General features: G+C 49.1%; 1 protein-coding gene across 5 annotated transcripts in view; it reads left to right on the top strand.

Moving 5' to 3' along the window:
* The window catches only part of MECR (mitochondrial trans-2-enoyl-CoA reductase), a 72,517-nt gene that overhangs the window by 24,545 nt on the left and 33,764 nt on the right, over positions 1–14,208 (top strand). For all 5 annotated transcript variants that reach the window (XR_012512364.1, XM_074380412.1, XM_010348176.2 and 2 more), the window contains 4 exons: positions 2,581–2,724; positions 6,836–6,938; positions 8,350–8,452; positions 9,826–9,899. Coding sequence is in view for 4 of the 5 variants with exons in the window: in XM_074380412.1 (XP_074236513.1) it covers positions 2,581–2,724; positions 6,836–6,938; positions 8,350–8,452; positions 9,826–9,899 (424 nt within the window). In the remaining variant the exon portion in view is untranslated. The remainder of the gene's footprint in view (positions 1–2,580; positions 2,725–6,835; positions 6,939–8,349; positions 8,453–9,825; positions 9,900–14,208) is intronic.

Genomic DNA, 14,208 nt, shown 5'->3' with positions numbered 1-14,208 from the left:
GTTACTGTCTCTTTATAATTTATCATTATCATTTTTTTTCTTTTGAAACTGAGTCTCACTGTCACCCAGCCTGGAGTGCAGTGGCGTGATCATGGCTCACTGCAACCTCCACCTCCTAGGTTCAAGCGATTCTCTTGACTCAGCCTCCCGAGTAGCTGGAACCACAGACATAAGCCTACTTTGTTTTCGACCTGTTCAACTCCACTAGAATGTAAGGGACATGTCTGTGTTCAAGTGCCTGGCTGCGAGACAAATATCTGTAGATGGAAGGAAGGCAGCCCAGATACCCAGGTTCTAACTCCAGCTCTGCCCAGATAAGCCAGGGGGTTCTGGGCAAGTCACTTCCTCATTTCCTCCCTTATTGCATGAGGGGTTCAAAGTCAATGCTGGATAAGGGCCTTCTCAGTACTGACGTTCTAGAATTCTTTTGTCTGGAACTGGAATGTTAAATTTCTTTCCAGCTTACAGAATTTTTTCATTTCCTCATCTCATTTGATTTCTACAGTAGCTCCTGGAGGAGGCCAGTCAGGCTGTTCTTGCCTATACCGCTTACACATCAGAGTAACTGAAACTCAGTGACAGGAATTTTCTCGAACCAGCAGAATAGCAAAACCACCTGTACCCTTGACTTCTACTTTCTTTTTTTCTTTTTTCTTTTTTTTTTTTTTTTTTTTGAGACAGAGTTTCGCTTTGTCACCAGGTGCCAGGCTGGAGTACAGTGGCACAATCTCAGCTCACTCAACCTCCGCCTCCCAGGTTCAGGCAATTCTCCTGCCTCAGCCTCCCAAGTAGCTGGGACTACAGGCACGCACCACCACGCCCAGTTAATTTTTGTATTTTTAGTAGAGACGGGGTTTCACCATGTTGGCCAGGATGGTCTCGATCTCTTGACCTGGTGATCCACTCGCCTCGGCCTCCCAAAGTGCTGGGATTACAGGCATGAGCCACTGCGCCTGCCTTTTTTTCTTTTCTTTTCTTTTCTTTTTTTCTTTTTTTTTCTTTGAGACAGAGTCTTGCTCTGTCACCGAGGCTGGAGTGTGCAGTGGTGCAATCTTGGCTCACTGCAACCTCCACCTCCCGGGTTCAAGTGATTCTCCGGCCTCAGCCTCCCGAGTAGCTGGGATTACAGGCTCATGCCACCACACCCAGCTAATTTTTGTATTTTTAGGAGAGACGGGGGTTTCACTATGTTAGCCAGGATGGTCTCACTCTCCTGACCTTGTGATTCACCTGCCTTGGCCTCCCAAAGTGCTGGAATTACAGGCGTGAGCCACTGCACCCAGCTGATTTCTACTTTCTTGCTTTGTTCCCTAAAACCACCTGAGTCAGCCTGCCCTGGTTGAGACGAATGAAGACTGTATAGGGAAAGGGGATTTTCTCAGCTTCTCCTGCCCTGGTGGTAATGTTACTAGTATCTTACCATTAGATTGCAGCAGTTTGAGGTCATTAACTACCTGCACTGTGACATTAGCTATATCTAATGGTAACTCAGAGAAGCAACCTCTCTGAATCACCCATACAATGGCATTTGGAATTTTTTGTTTTGGTTTGTTTTTTGTTTTTTGAGGTGTTTTTTTTTTTTTTTTTTTTTTTTGAGGCAGGGTCTTGCTGTGTCACCCAGGCTGGAGTGCAGTCACGCAATCATAGCTCACTGTGTCTTCGAATTACTGGGCTCGAGCAATCCTCCTACCTCAGCCTCATGAGAAGCCAGGACTGCAGGAGAATCCATTATGCCCAGCTAATTTTTTCTTTTTAATTTTTTGTAGAGAAAAGGTCTCACTGTGTTGCCCAGGCTGGTCCTGAGCACCTGGCCTCAAGTGGTCCTCCCGCCTTGGCCTCCCAAAGTGCTGATATGATAGGCGTGAGCTACCACACTCCATTTTTACTACATGTAAATTTTTAAATGTTCAAAGCAGTGCGGTGAGGTTGGTAACCTCATTGGTTAAGAGCTCAAGCTCTGGGCAGGCAACCTGGGGCTGACCCCAGGCTGCACCTTTCACTGACTGAATTCGCCTCTCAAATCATGAGATTTTTCTTGTGTCAAATGACGATAAAGAGTAGTAGTAAGATAGTTTAAGATAAGATTACCTATTTTGGGTTGGGCATAGTGGCTTACATGCGTAATCCCAGCGCTTTGGGAGGCTAAGGTGGGAGGATCACCCGAGGCCGGGAGTTCAAGGCCAGCCTATCAACAAGGCAAAGCCCTGTCTCCACTAAAAATACATAAATTAGACAGGTACAGAGGTGCACACCTGTAATCCCGGCTACTCAAGGGGCTGCGCTATGAGAATCTCTTGAACCCAGGAGGCGGAAGTTGGAGTGAGCCAAGATCACACCATTGCACTACACCCTGGGCTATGGAGCAAGACTTTGTCTCCAAAAAACAAAAAAGAATAACAGTCTATTTTGCGGAATTATCATGAAGTCTCAGACATTCAGAGGAACGTCCAAATTTTCTTCTTTTTCTAAGCATTACTTGAAGTCCCCTATCCTGGATGCCCATTCATCAGAGAGGGTGAGCTGGGGTTGAATGTGCACAGGGCTCCTTCCTTATGATCCTGGCTTCATCCCGTGACTCAGGAACCTGGCGGACCGAGGCCGTGTTCAGCGAAGAAGCACTGATCCAAGTTCCGAATGACATCCCTCTTGAGAGCGCTGCCACCCTGGGTGTCAATCCCTGCACAGCCTACAGGATGTTGATGGACTTCGAGCAGCTGCAGCCAGGTAGGAACCCACAGGTTAGCGGAGCAGGCCAGGGTCTCCCAACTGGGGTGCCACCCAAATCCTGACCTCAAGGCCAGGAGAACTTGCCAGATGAAGGGAGTGAGGGGGCAGTGGACCTCTAACCTGGGTGAATGTTGTTGCTTTCACTTAGAAAGATGTTAGCTTGGTTCCTAGAAAACATGCTGAAACCTCATGAGGAATACACTCTTGAAAACTGCAACAGGGTCACATTCTCTAGAGCTTGGGATTGAATTCTCTCATTCAGCAAAAATGCGTTGAGCTGTGCTAAGCTCTGGGGATACAAAGCCAGACAAGATAGATACAGTCCCTGTGTTTTCAGTAAAACGCTGAACTTAGTGTTAATAATTCCATTCAGCATTTACATAGCACGTTCCAGTTCACATAAGTGCCTTTGCAGGCATTATTCCCATTGAGTGCATTAAATCTTCAAAGCAGTGCGGTGAGGTTGGTATCCTCATTGGTTAAGAGCTCAAGCTCTGGACAGACAACCTGGGTCTGACCCCAGGCTGCACCTTTCACTGACTGTGAATTTGCCTCTCAAATCATCAGATTTTTCTTGTGTAAAACAGAGATAAAGAGCATGGAGGGTGAAAGACTGCAGTGTAACACTGAACACAGTGCTGAGCAAACAGTGCAGAGACTTTCCACTGCTTTTACACTTCTTTCTTTTCATAAATGGGGAAGCTGAAGTCGAGAAAGGTAAACTATTTGCATGAGATCAGCTAGCCAAGTGTTTTATTTGAGCTTCCCTGAAAGCAGAGCCAAAGACTCGGACTGGGTACAGACAGTTTGTTTGAGAAGCAGAAATGAAGGGGAGTGGGGAGAGCCAGAGAGAGATGGCGGCAAAGCTTATGAAGCCCAGTTACTGCTGCGGGCAACTACTCTCAGTCTAGTTTTTGAGACGGAGTCTCGCTCTGTCACCAGGCTGGAGCGCAGTGGTTCAATCTCGGCTCACTGCAACCTCTGCCTCCCAGGTTCAAGCGATTCTGCCTTAGCCTCCCAAATAGCTGGGACTACAGGCGCCTGCCACCATGCCTGGCTAATTTTTGTATTTTTAGTAGAGACACGCTTTTGCTCTATTGGCCAGGCTGGCCTCGAACTCCTGACCTTGTGATCCGCCCACCCCAGCCTCCCAAAGTGCTGGGATTACAGGCGTGAGCCACAGCGCCCAGCCTGCTTAGTCTTGCTGAGGGCCCTCTGAAGACTCCCATAGACCCCACCACAGAATTAACCCTCAAGGCTGGGCAAGGCTAGGTGGCGGTAAGCATAGATCATGCCACTGCACTCCAGCCTGGACAACAGAGCGAGACGCCATCTCAAAAAACAAAAAACAAACAAAAAAAAGAACCCTTGAATGATGGGAGGCTGGGCCAGTTTTCCACTAATTCTCATGCCCCCTGTTTAAGGGTTGCCCTAAGGGCATTAACCCCCTGGGCTGCCTCTGCACACCGTGCATATCCATGAGCCACAGTGACTGTAGAAATCACCCAAGCCACCTCTTGTGCCAGTAAGGAAACAGGCAAAAAGCTGTTAGAGTGTGATGAAACTTGGTGCCCAGCCACTGGCCAAGGCCTGGCTGAAAGCCGATGCCAGCTCCCACAATGAGAAATACAGGTTTCTCAGAACTGTGTTAGAGGGGCCCTGGGAGTCTTTGGTGGAAAAAGCCAGTGGCTGTGACCAGGGACCATTGCTGGAGTCCTAGTGCAGCAGACGCTTTGTTTGCCTGCATCCCATTCCCTGAAGCCACCTCCCATTTGGGCTGCAGCTGTGGTAGACAGATCTAGGCATTTCAACGCTGTCCACCCTGAGCCCCTACTGCGCATCTCTCCACTTCACTAATTCAAGGCTGATTCGACACGAGCTACATCAATGTTGAATAAACTTAGCATCTTGACACATGGTAAGAAATACATTTTACATTGTGATCAGTTTATACAAATGGGAATATACATATATAAAGGAAACCAAAGTTTCATGAAATACCCTTACTATGTGTGACATACTCTGTTATATTTTATTCTCTTCTCAATTTCAACTTTTAAAAAAAAATGCTGCAGCCAGACGCAGTGGCTCACGCCTATAATCCCAGTACTTTGAGAGGCAGAGGCAGGCAGATCACCTAAAGTGAGAAGTTCAAGACCAGCCTAACGAGCATGGTGAAACCTCATCTCCACTAAAAATACAAAAATTAGCCGGGCGCAGTGGTGGGTGCCTGTAATCCCAACTATTCAGGAGGTGTGGCACGAGAATCGCTTGAACCCGGGAGGTGGAGGTTGCAGTCAGCCAAGATCACACCATTGCACTCCAGCCTGGGCAACAAGAGCAAAACTATGTCTCAAAAAAAACTGCTGCTTGCAATCAACTAGATTGATTCATAATCCACTGGTGGGTGACAACCTGTATATTGACTCCTGGTGAAGAAGAATGGGCATTCTTCTTCTAGGAAGTCCTCTATCTAGTTCCAGCCCATTGTGTGACACATCCCTGCTGTCTTTCAAAAACCAGACAGTATTTCAAAGTCAACAAAGCACTTTCCCGGCCCCGATCCATCTGACTCTAATCAGGGGCACCGTCTTTGGTGCTCCCAGGACTGCCATTTTAAGGGAAGGAAACTGAAGTTCACAGGTCATGACTTGTCCCATCCGTTTAGTTGCAATCGTTGGTGAAACAGACTCACGCCCAGGTCCGTCTCGTTCCAAAGCCCAGCCCACATTTTTCCCAGCATGCCACACTGCCTTCCCCCGTGGCCAGGTCCGAAGCGAGACCTGGGCTTTGCCACAAAACTGTAGGACCCTGTTTCAGGGGCTGCCAGTTTTTCCAGAGCAGCTCTAATCCCATTTCAAGGCAGTGCGCCTTGATTAAACACTGCGGAGGGGAATAGGGCATGTCCCTTCCCTCTCGAGAAGCTCCAAGCTGCTGATAGAAATGCACCTATATACAACAAAGTGTAAAGATGGGACAGACCATGGTAAGTGCATTAATAGAGAGCCCCACAGAGCACAGTGGGAGCACATAGAGGGAACAATCCAGGAAGGCTTCATGAAGGCTGCACGTGAGCTGTGCTTCAGAAGATCTAAAGGATTTCAGTAGGAAGGAAGAGAGAAAGAGGGAAACATTGCAAACCAAGGAAATAACCTAAGCAAACTTGAGGACATAAAAGTTGGGAGGGCTGGGCGTGGTGGCTCACACCTGTAATCCCAGCACTCTGGGAGGTCGAGGCGGGTGGATCACTTGGTCAAGAGATTGAGACCATCCTGGTCAACATGGTGAAACTCTGTCTCTACTAAAAATACAAAAAAAAAAATTAGCTAGGCATGGTGGTGCAGTCTGTAGTTCCAGCTACTCAGGAAGCTGAGGTAGGAGAATTGCTTAAACCCAGGAGGCAGAGGTTGCGGTAAGCTGAGATCACGCCATTGCACTCCAGCCTGGGTAACAAGAGTGAAACTCTGTCTCAAAAAAAAAAAAAAAGAAAAAAAAGTTGGGAGGATGATGAAGGCTATAAAATCTTACACGGCAGGGCAGGGTCCAAGTTATGTCCAGTGTAGATGCTGAGTTGCCAAGTCCTGGGAGGCATCGTGAGTGTTGTGGAAGTTTAGGAAGCTGCCGAGTGTGGTGGCTCACGCCTGTAATCCTAGCACTTTGGGAGGCCGAGGCAGGTGGATCACGAGGTCAGGAGTTTGAGACCAGCCTAACCAGCATGGTGAATCCCTGTCTCTACTACAAATACAAAAATTAGCTGGGCGTGGTGGCACGCGCCTATAATCCTAGCTACTCGGGAGGCTGAGGCCGAAGAATCGCTTGAACCCGGGAGGCAGAGGTTGCAGTGAGCTGAGATTGTGCCATTGCACTCCAGCCTGGGCAACAGAATGAGACACTGTCTCAAAAAAAAAAAAAAAAAAGAAGGTTACGGGGCATTAGGGAAACCATGAGAATCAGTGAAATGTCTGAGAAGACTCAGCAGCCAGGTCCTGGGTCTCTTCTGAGCCTGAGGACTCCAATCTCTTGCCGACAGTAGGATCCCCGACTGGGAGCCCTTGACCTATTGCAAAGCTATACGGGGCTTGACTTGGGTCTCTTCCTGGCTCCACAGGGGATTCTGTCATCCAGAATGCATCCAACAGTGGAGTGGGCCAAGCGGTCATCCAGATCGCCGCAGCTCTGGACCTGAGAACCATCAATGTGGTCCGAGACAGGTGCGTGGGGAGGAGGCTTCATCCCAGACCACGACTTGGGCCTTTCCACCTTCCATCCCTGCGGTGCCCACCTCTCCACCAGAGGGCGCCCTTGCGTAAGCATCAACTGGCCTTAGGATTCACTAACAGAGTTGGCGGCTGAAACAGATGAGTCAGCCCCAAGAAATGAAGTCCAGCTGGCTTTTGGCGACAGGATGAGTAAATCTGAAATGTAAAGAGAGAGCAGGAAGGAGGTGGAGACTGCCCTTACTGAACAGCTAGGACTTTTTGAGACTCTTGGCTTATCATCACCTCATGTTTTCAAAACCCCAGTTCATATTTGGGAATGTTTTGAGCTGTATTATTCTTTCTGTGAACTGTCTACCCCAAGGCACCCTTTACCCTTGCTTTTGAGTGGTACTTGGAAGTGCACTAAATATAGACATGAAGGAGACGGGCCAGGTTTGTCCTCTGTCTTTCACGGATGAGGAAACAGGTTTCAGAGAGCAGCTTGCTCCGACAGACACAGCAAGTCAGTGACAGGATCGGAGTCCTCACTTAATCTCTTTCCATCACATCATCCAGTTTCTCTAGGCCTCACTGTCCATGAATGTGGCGGTGGCTGTCAGGAAGCCCAGTCCTAGTGTAATTGACATCAGCTTTAGTTCCTCAGTTGTACTAACAAAAATCATTCCTTGGCCGGGCCCAGTGACTCACGCCTGTAATCCCGTCACTTTGGGAGACCAAGGCGGGCAGATCACAAGGTCAAAAGATCAAGACCATCCTGGCTATCACAGTGAAACCCTGTCTCTACTAAAAATACAAAAAGTTAGCCAGGCGTGCTGGCACACACCCGTAGTCCTAGCCACTCAGGAGGCTGAGGCAGGAAAACCGCTTGAACCCGGGAGGCGGAAGTTGCAGTGAGCCAAGATCACACCACTGCACTCTAGCCTGGGCGACAGAGTGACACCGCAACTCAAAAAAAAAAAAAAAATCATTCCGTTTGCCTTAACCAAAGAGGTCCAGTGCCACTCCCGGGCCGAGTGTGTTTGCACAACCCTCTGAAGAGCCCCTGGAAAAGAGGGAGGAAGTGGAGTTTGTCTTTTCAGTAGAAGAAATCAGGAAGTTACGTGACTTCCTCCTGGGCACAGATGGCTTCTAGCACTGTTGAGCTGTCAGGGGCTGTGGAAACCACCCAGTCTCACTCTGTTTCCAGTGAGGAGGCAGCCAGGAGCTATTGAAGCCAGATGAAATTAGGTGGCTGGTCCCTGCTCAAGCCCATCTTAAACCTAATCTCAGCTGCCTGCAAAAAAAAAAAAAAAAAAAAAAAAGCATGGGTTCTCCCAGCTGTAGCAGAGGGGTCCTGGGAGACTTTGGTGGGAAAAGCTGGCAGAAGTGACCAGGGACCCTGGGGACTATGTTTGCTTTCCAGACCTGATATCCAGAAGCTGACTGACAGACTGAAGAGTCTGGGGGCTGAGCATGTCATCACAGAAGAGGAGCTAAGAAGGCCCGAAATGAAAAACTTGTTTAAGGTACCTGGGAAGAGGGAGATTGCCCCTCCAGTCCATGCACGTCTCCCTAAAGAAAGTTGACATGCATTAGAGAAGCTGGGGACTGGCCCCATTGTTCCTCTCTGGAAACCTCCCTTTGCCTCTTCTCGGTCAGTGGAAGCCCATTACCCCTAGCCATCGGCAGGCAGCATGCATTCAGTGCCCAGATGCTGGGAGGGAGGCACGAGAAACAGACAGAGCTTAGGAAACCCAGTATGACTTGCAGCTTTAAATGTTTGCCGTGGGCCACATCAGCCCACATGTGTGACTCTTAGAACTGGCAGGAGAGGACCTGAGGACACAGAGACACAGAAAGAGAAGAGAAGAAAAGAAGTAACTGTCTGCCTTACATTTTATCTGACAGTTTCCACAAACGCTCTTTCAAGGAGCTGTTGTTTGTTTGATCGGTGAGGAAACTAGGACTCAGAAAAGATGAAGTGCTTGGCCAAAATCATATCGTTTATAAGGGGTAGAGTCAGAGCTGGCCTCAGTCTCTGAACTCAAAAGGCTCTTAACTTTCCCGAACCTCCTCCCCACAACAAGCCTAGTAAGTGACCAAACCCTCAGCCCTTTTCACTGAACCATCTGAAGGAACCAAAGACACATACTCAAGAGCACGCGCTTCTTGCAAACATTTCCGCAGCAGTAGATCAGTATATATAATATCAACCGAGTCACAAGGACTGAAAAGCAGGGCACGCAGGGAGCTGAAGCCCAGCAGACTGCATGCGGATCTCTTTGCCTTTCTTTCCCAGAGAAGATGAGTTCTACCAGGTTCTGAAATGAACAACAGGATTAAGTTGCTAGAGAAAAGGCCCTTCTTGGCCAGATGAGGGGGCCTCACACACCTGTAATCCCAACACTTCGGGAGGCCAAGGCAGAAGGATTGCTTAAGTCTGAGAGTTTGAGACTAGCCTGAGCGACATAATGAGAACTCTATCTCTACCCAAAAAAAAAAATTTTTTTTTAATTAGCCACGCGTCATGATAGACATCTGCAGTCCCAGCTACTCGGGAGGCTGAGGTGGGAGGATTGCTTGAGCCCAGGAGGTTGAGGTAGCAGTGAGCCGTGATTGCACCACTGCACTCTAGCCTGGGTAACAGAGCGAGACCCTGTCTTAGGAAGAAAAAGAAAAAAGAAAGAAAAGACCCTTCCTAAGCAGAGAAAAAGGTGGGTTCAGAGGTATAAACACACACACCAGAGATGCATGCATGCACACACAAAGACATAAACATCTCATTTTATTTCCTCCCCGCTTCTAACACGGCACTTGGGCAAGGGAGGTGCTGTTTGTAGCAAGGTCAGACACCATAGTAGAGGGGCCGCTCCCTCACTGCACATTTGTTGCTTTCCAGGACATGCCCCAACCACGCCTTGCTCTCAACTGTGTCGGTGGGAAAAGCTCCACAGAGCTGCTGCGGCACTTAGCGTAAGTCCCTCGGCCCTGCAGGTCCAGTTTGCCAGAGCTCTCCAAGTCTTTAGCTGGGAGGAACATCAAGTGACCGAGTCCCAGTGGCCGGTTCGAGCCAAGGCCAGGTCAGCACAGTGCAGAGTGGAAACCAGGACCAAAGTCATCCAGCTATTTGGGCACTGCCTTCTCAGCCTCCATCCTCTGTGAATGACCAAAAGTTCTCTCCAGCATTATTTTTCCAAGGGACCCAGAAGTAGACTGCTAAGCTGTCTGCCATCAAGGATTTATAACCTAAGGGTGTCTGAAAAAGTCACTTAGTCCTAGCTTTCCCTTTCAAAATTTGTATTAGCCTTTAAAATAGATTCTAATTTTAAAGGTAACGTTATGTTTATTACAAAACATTTTGAAAACGTGTAAAAGCGCAAAGGAAAACTTAAGCATAAAAGTTACCCATTGTGGCCAGTATGGTGGCTCACGCCTGTAATCCTGGCCCTCTGGAGGCCAAGGTAGGTGGATCACCTGAGGTCAGGAGTTCAAGACCAGCCTGGCCAACATGGTAAAACCCCATCTCTACTAAAAATACAAAAATTAGCTGGGCATGGTGGCGCATACCTGTGATCCCAGCATTACTTGAGGCCAGGAGTTTGAGACCAGCCTGGATAACAGTGAGACCCCATCAATATAAAAAAATTTTTAATTTTTTTTAAGTTACCTGGCCAGGCATGGTGGTTCTCGCCTGTAATCCCAACAAGACGGGCAGATCATTTGAGGCCAGGAGTTTGAGAGCAGCCTGGCCAACATAGCGGAACCCTGTCTCTACTAAAAATACAAAACAATTTAGCCAGGCATGGCGGTACACACCTGTAATCCCAGCTCCTCAGAAGGATGAGGCACAAGAATTGTTTGACTCCAGGAGGTGGGGGTTTCAGTGAGCCGAGATTACACCACTCTACTATAGCCTGGGTGACAGAGGGAGACTCCTCAAAAAAAAAAAAAAAAAAAAGGTAGGCCGGGCATGGTGGCTCACACCTGTAATGCCAGCACTTTGGGAGGCCAAGGTGAGTGGACCATGAGGTCAGAAGTTCGAGACCAGCCTGACCAATATGGTGAAACCCTGTCTATACTGAAAATACAAAAATTAGCTGGGTGTAGTGGTGCATGCCTGTAATCCCAGCTACTTGGGAGGCTAAGGCAGGAGAATTGCTTGAACCTGGGAGACAGAGGTTGCAGTGAGCCAAGATGGCACCATTGCACTCCAGCCTGGGCAACAAGAGCAAAACTCCATCTTAAAAAAAAAAAAAAAGTTACCTATCACCCACCACCAAGGGGGATAAACCTGTTGACAATATTAACAATGCATGTCCTTCCATTCCTCTTTCCTTTAATGTAAACTTCTTGAGCTAGAGTGTGTGTAAGAAGACACTTTCTAACTGAAGCAGGAACCCCCCCTTAGTGGCATGGATTCAGCTAGCACATACTTGCTGAGCACTTACTAGCTACCAGGCAGAGAGAGGGCTGCGACACTGATGTGCCCTCTGAGAACTCGCAGGCCAGATGAGCAGGTGAGTCACATGGTGAGCATTCACCGTGCACCAGACGGTGTACAGTGCTTGACTCACCTAGGCAAGGGGTACAGTTCTAATCTCTGTTTTATACTTTAAAAGATTGAGGCTCAGGCCGGGCATGGTGGCTCACACCTGTAATCGTTGCACTTTGGGAGGCCGAGGTGAGTGGATCACCTGAGGTCAAGAGTTCTAGAACAGCCTGGCCAACATGGTGAAACCTCCTCTCTACCAAAAATCCAGATAATAGCCAGGCTTGATGGTGGGCGCCTGTAATCCCAGCTACTTGGGAGGCTGAAGCAGGAGAATCCTTTGAACTCAGGAGGCAGAGGTTGCAGTGAGCCGAGATTACATCATTGCAGTCTAGCCTGGGCAACAAGAGCAAAACCCTGTCTCCAAAAAAAAAAAAAAAAAAAAAAAAAGGCTGGGCTCAGTAGCTCACACCTGTAATCCCAGCACTTTGGGAGGCTGAGGCGGGTGGATCACAAGGTCAGGAGTTTGAGACCGGCCTGGTTAATATGGTGAAACCCCATCTCTACTAAAATTACAAAAATTAGCCAGGCTTGGTGGTGCGTGCCTGTACTCTCAGCTACTCCAGAGGCTGAGGCAGGAGAATCACTTGAACCCAGGAGGCAGAGGTTGCAGTGAGCCAAGATCGCGCCACCGCACTCTAGCCTGGGCAACAGAACGAGACTGTCCCCAAAAAAGAAACAAAAGCCCAAAGAGGTCAAGGACCTGGCCCCAAGTCTAGTCAGCAGGAGAGCCAGGCTTGACCCCACATTTGAGCACACCGCTTCAGCCCTACACCAGACAGCCCCTGTGGCAGACCCCAGTCCCAACGTCATTGCAGGTGGAAGTGTTCTGCAGTGGTAACGGGTGTAGGCACTGGAGTCAGAATGGCGGGGTTCAAGCCCCAGCTCTGTGACTTACTAGCTGCGGACCTATGAAAAGTTTTTTTACTTTCTTTTTCTTCTTTTTATTCTTTCTCCCTAGACTGCTCAGCAGGAGGACCTATGAAAAGTTAAGCAATAACGTGAAAAACAATCCGGGCCTCCATCTATTCATCTGTAAAATGGGGGTTATGTAAACTCTCTGCCTTTGGAGAGTGGTCTGATGCAGGGGTCCTCAACTTCCTGGCCACAGACTAGTACCAGTTCATGGCCTGTTAGGAACCCCGTCACACAGCAGGAGGTGAGCGCTGGGTGAGCGGGCATGACCGCCTGAGCTCTGCCTCCTGACAAATCAGTGGCAGTATTCGATTCTCACAGGTGTGTGATCCCTACTGTGAACTGCGCATGCCAGGGATCGAGGTCCTGCACTCCTTACGAGAAGCTACTGCCTGAGGATCTGAGGTGGAACAGATTCATCCCAAAGCCATTCCCCGCCTCCAGGTCCATGGAAAAATTGTCTCCCACAAAACTGGTCCTGGTGCCAACAAGGTTAGGGACCGCCGGTCTAAAGGACACCGAGGTGTTATACTAATTGCTATACAAATGAGGGATGGTTTTCGGTTTTCTCATCTCTAAAGCAAGGTTGTTACGAGGAATCCCTGAGGCAGTACATGCAAAATGCTTCGAACTGAGCTGGCACGTAGTAGAAGCCCGGTGAGTGTTAGCTCGTCCAATTAGATCACGTGCAGCGGGGATACCGAGGAGAGGGGGCTTGGCTCCCAGGAGCCACTTTCTACAGCAGGTGGCAGTCGAGGGGCACTTAAGACCAAGCTACCGGCCGGGCGCGGTGGCTCAAGCCTGTAATCCCAGCACTTTGGGAGGCCGAGGCGGGTAGATCACAAGGTCGAGAGATCGAGACCAACCTGGTCAACATGGTGAAACCCCGTCTCTACTAAAAATACAAAAAATTAGCTGGGCATGGTGGCGCGTGCCTGTAATCCCAGCTACTAAGGAGGCTGAGGCAGAATTGCCTGAACCCAGGAGGCGGAGGTTGCGGTGAGCCGAGATCGCGCCATTGCACTCCAGCCTGGGTAACAAGAGCGAAACTCCGTCTCAAAATAAAAAAAAAAAAAAGACCAAGCTACCCAGCAGCCTCAGGGACAGAAGTACCTGCGCCAGAACAGCAGCTCCTGCCATTTGGTAGTTTTCAAAGTCTGCCGTGTTTTGTCCCAAAATGTGCCTGAGGTTGTCCTTTGAACAACAGACTCCTAGAAGAGCCAGAGAGTGGGAAGGGGAACATAGGTTAAGTCAAGCATGGGAACTCCCGGCTTATTCACTTAAAAATTAGATTAGCCTCACTCCTGTGTGTCAGCTGAAGTGGGGGTGTGGGTGTCAGAAAGCAGGTACTGAGAAGGCGCCTCCTGCAGTAGGGGACACTTGGCAGTGGAGGGACAGGACACTGCTCTGTCCACATCACTCCTTGTCTATACAGCTCTTTCCTCACGTTGATTCTTAGAATAAGTCTAGACCAGGCATCCCCAAACTGCGGCCCCCTGAGGCCATTTATCCGGCCCCCGCCAAACTTCAGGAAGAGGCACCTCTCTCATTGGTGGTCAGTGAGAGGAGCACAGTATGTGGCGGCCCTCCAACGGTCTGAGGGACAGTGAACCGGCCCCCTGTGTAAAAAGTTTGGGGATGCCTGGTCTAGACCATTTTCACTGCATTGCCCAAAGTCAGACATCTGTGAGAACAGAGCTAGGGCTGAACTCAGGCCTCGAGCTCGTCTCGGGAGAGCAGGTTTCTTTGCAGCACTTAATCAGAGCCTGACTGGGCGGGTTAGATCAGTGGATCCCCACGCTGGCTAAACATCCAAGT

The sequence above is a fragment of the Saimiri boliviensis genome, chromosome 11 (genome assembly GCF_048565385.1).
Source record: "Saimiri boliviensis isolate mSaiBol1 chromosome 11, mSaiBol1.pri, whole genome shotgun sequence".
NCBI lineage: Eukaryota > Metazoa > Chordata > Mammalia > Primates > Cebidae > Saimiri > Saimiri boliviensis.
This window is presented reverse-complemented; position numbering and strand designations above follow the sequence as displayed.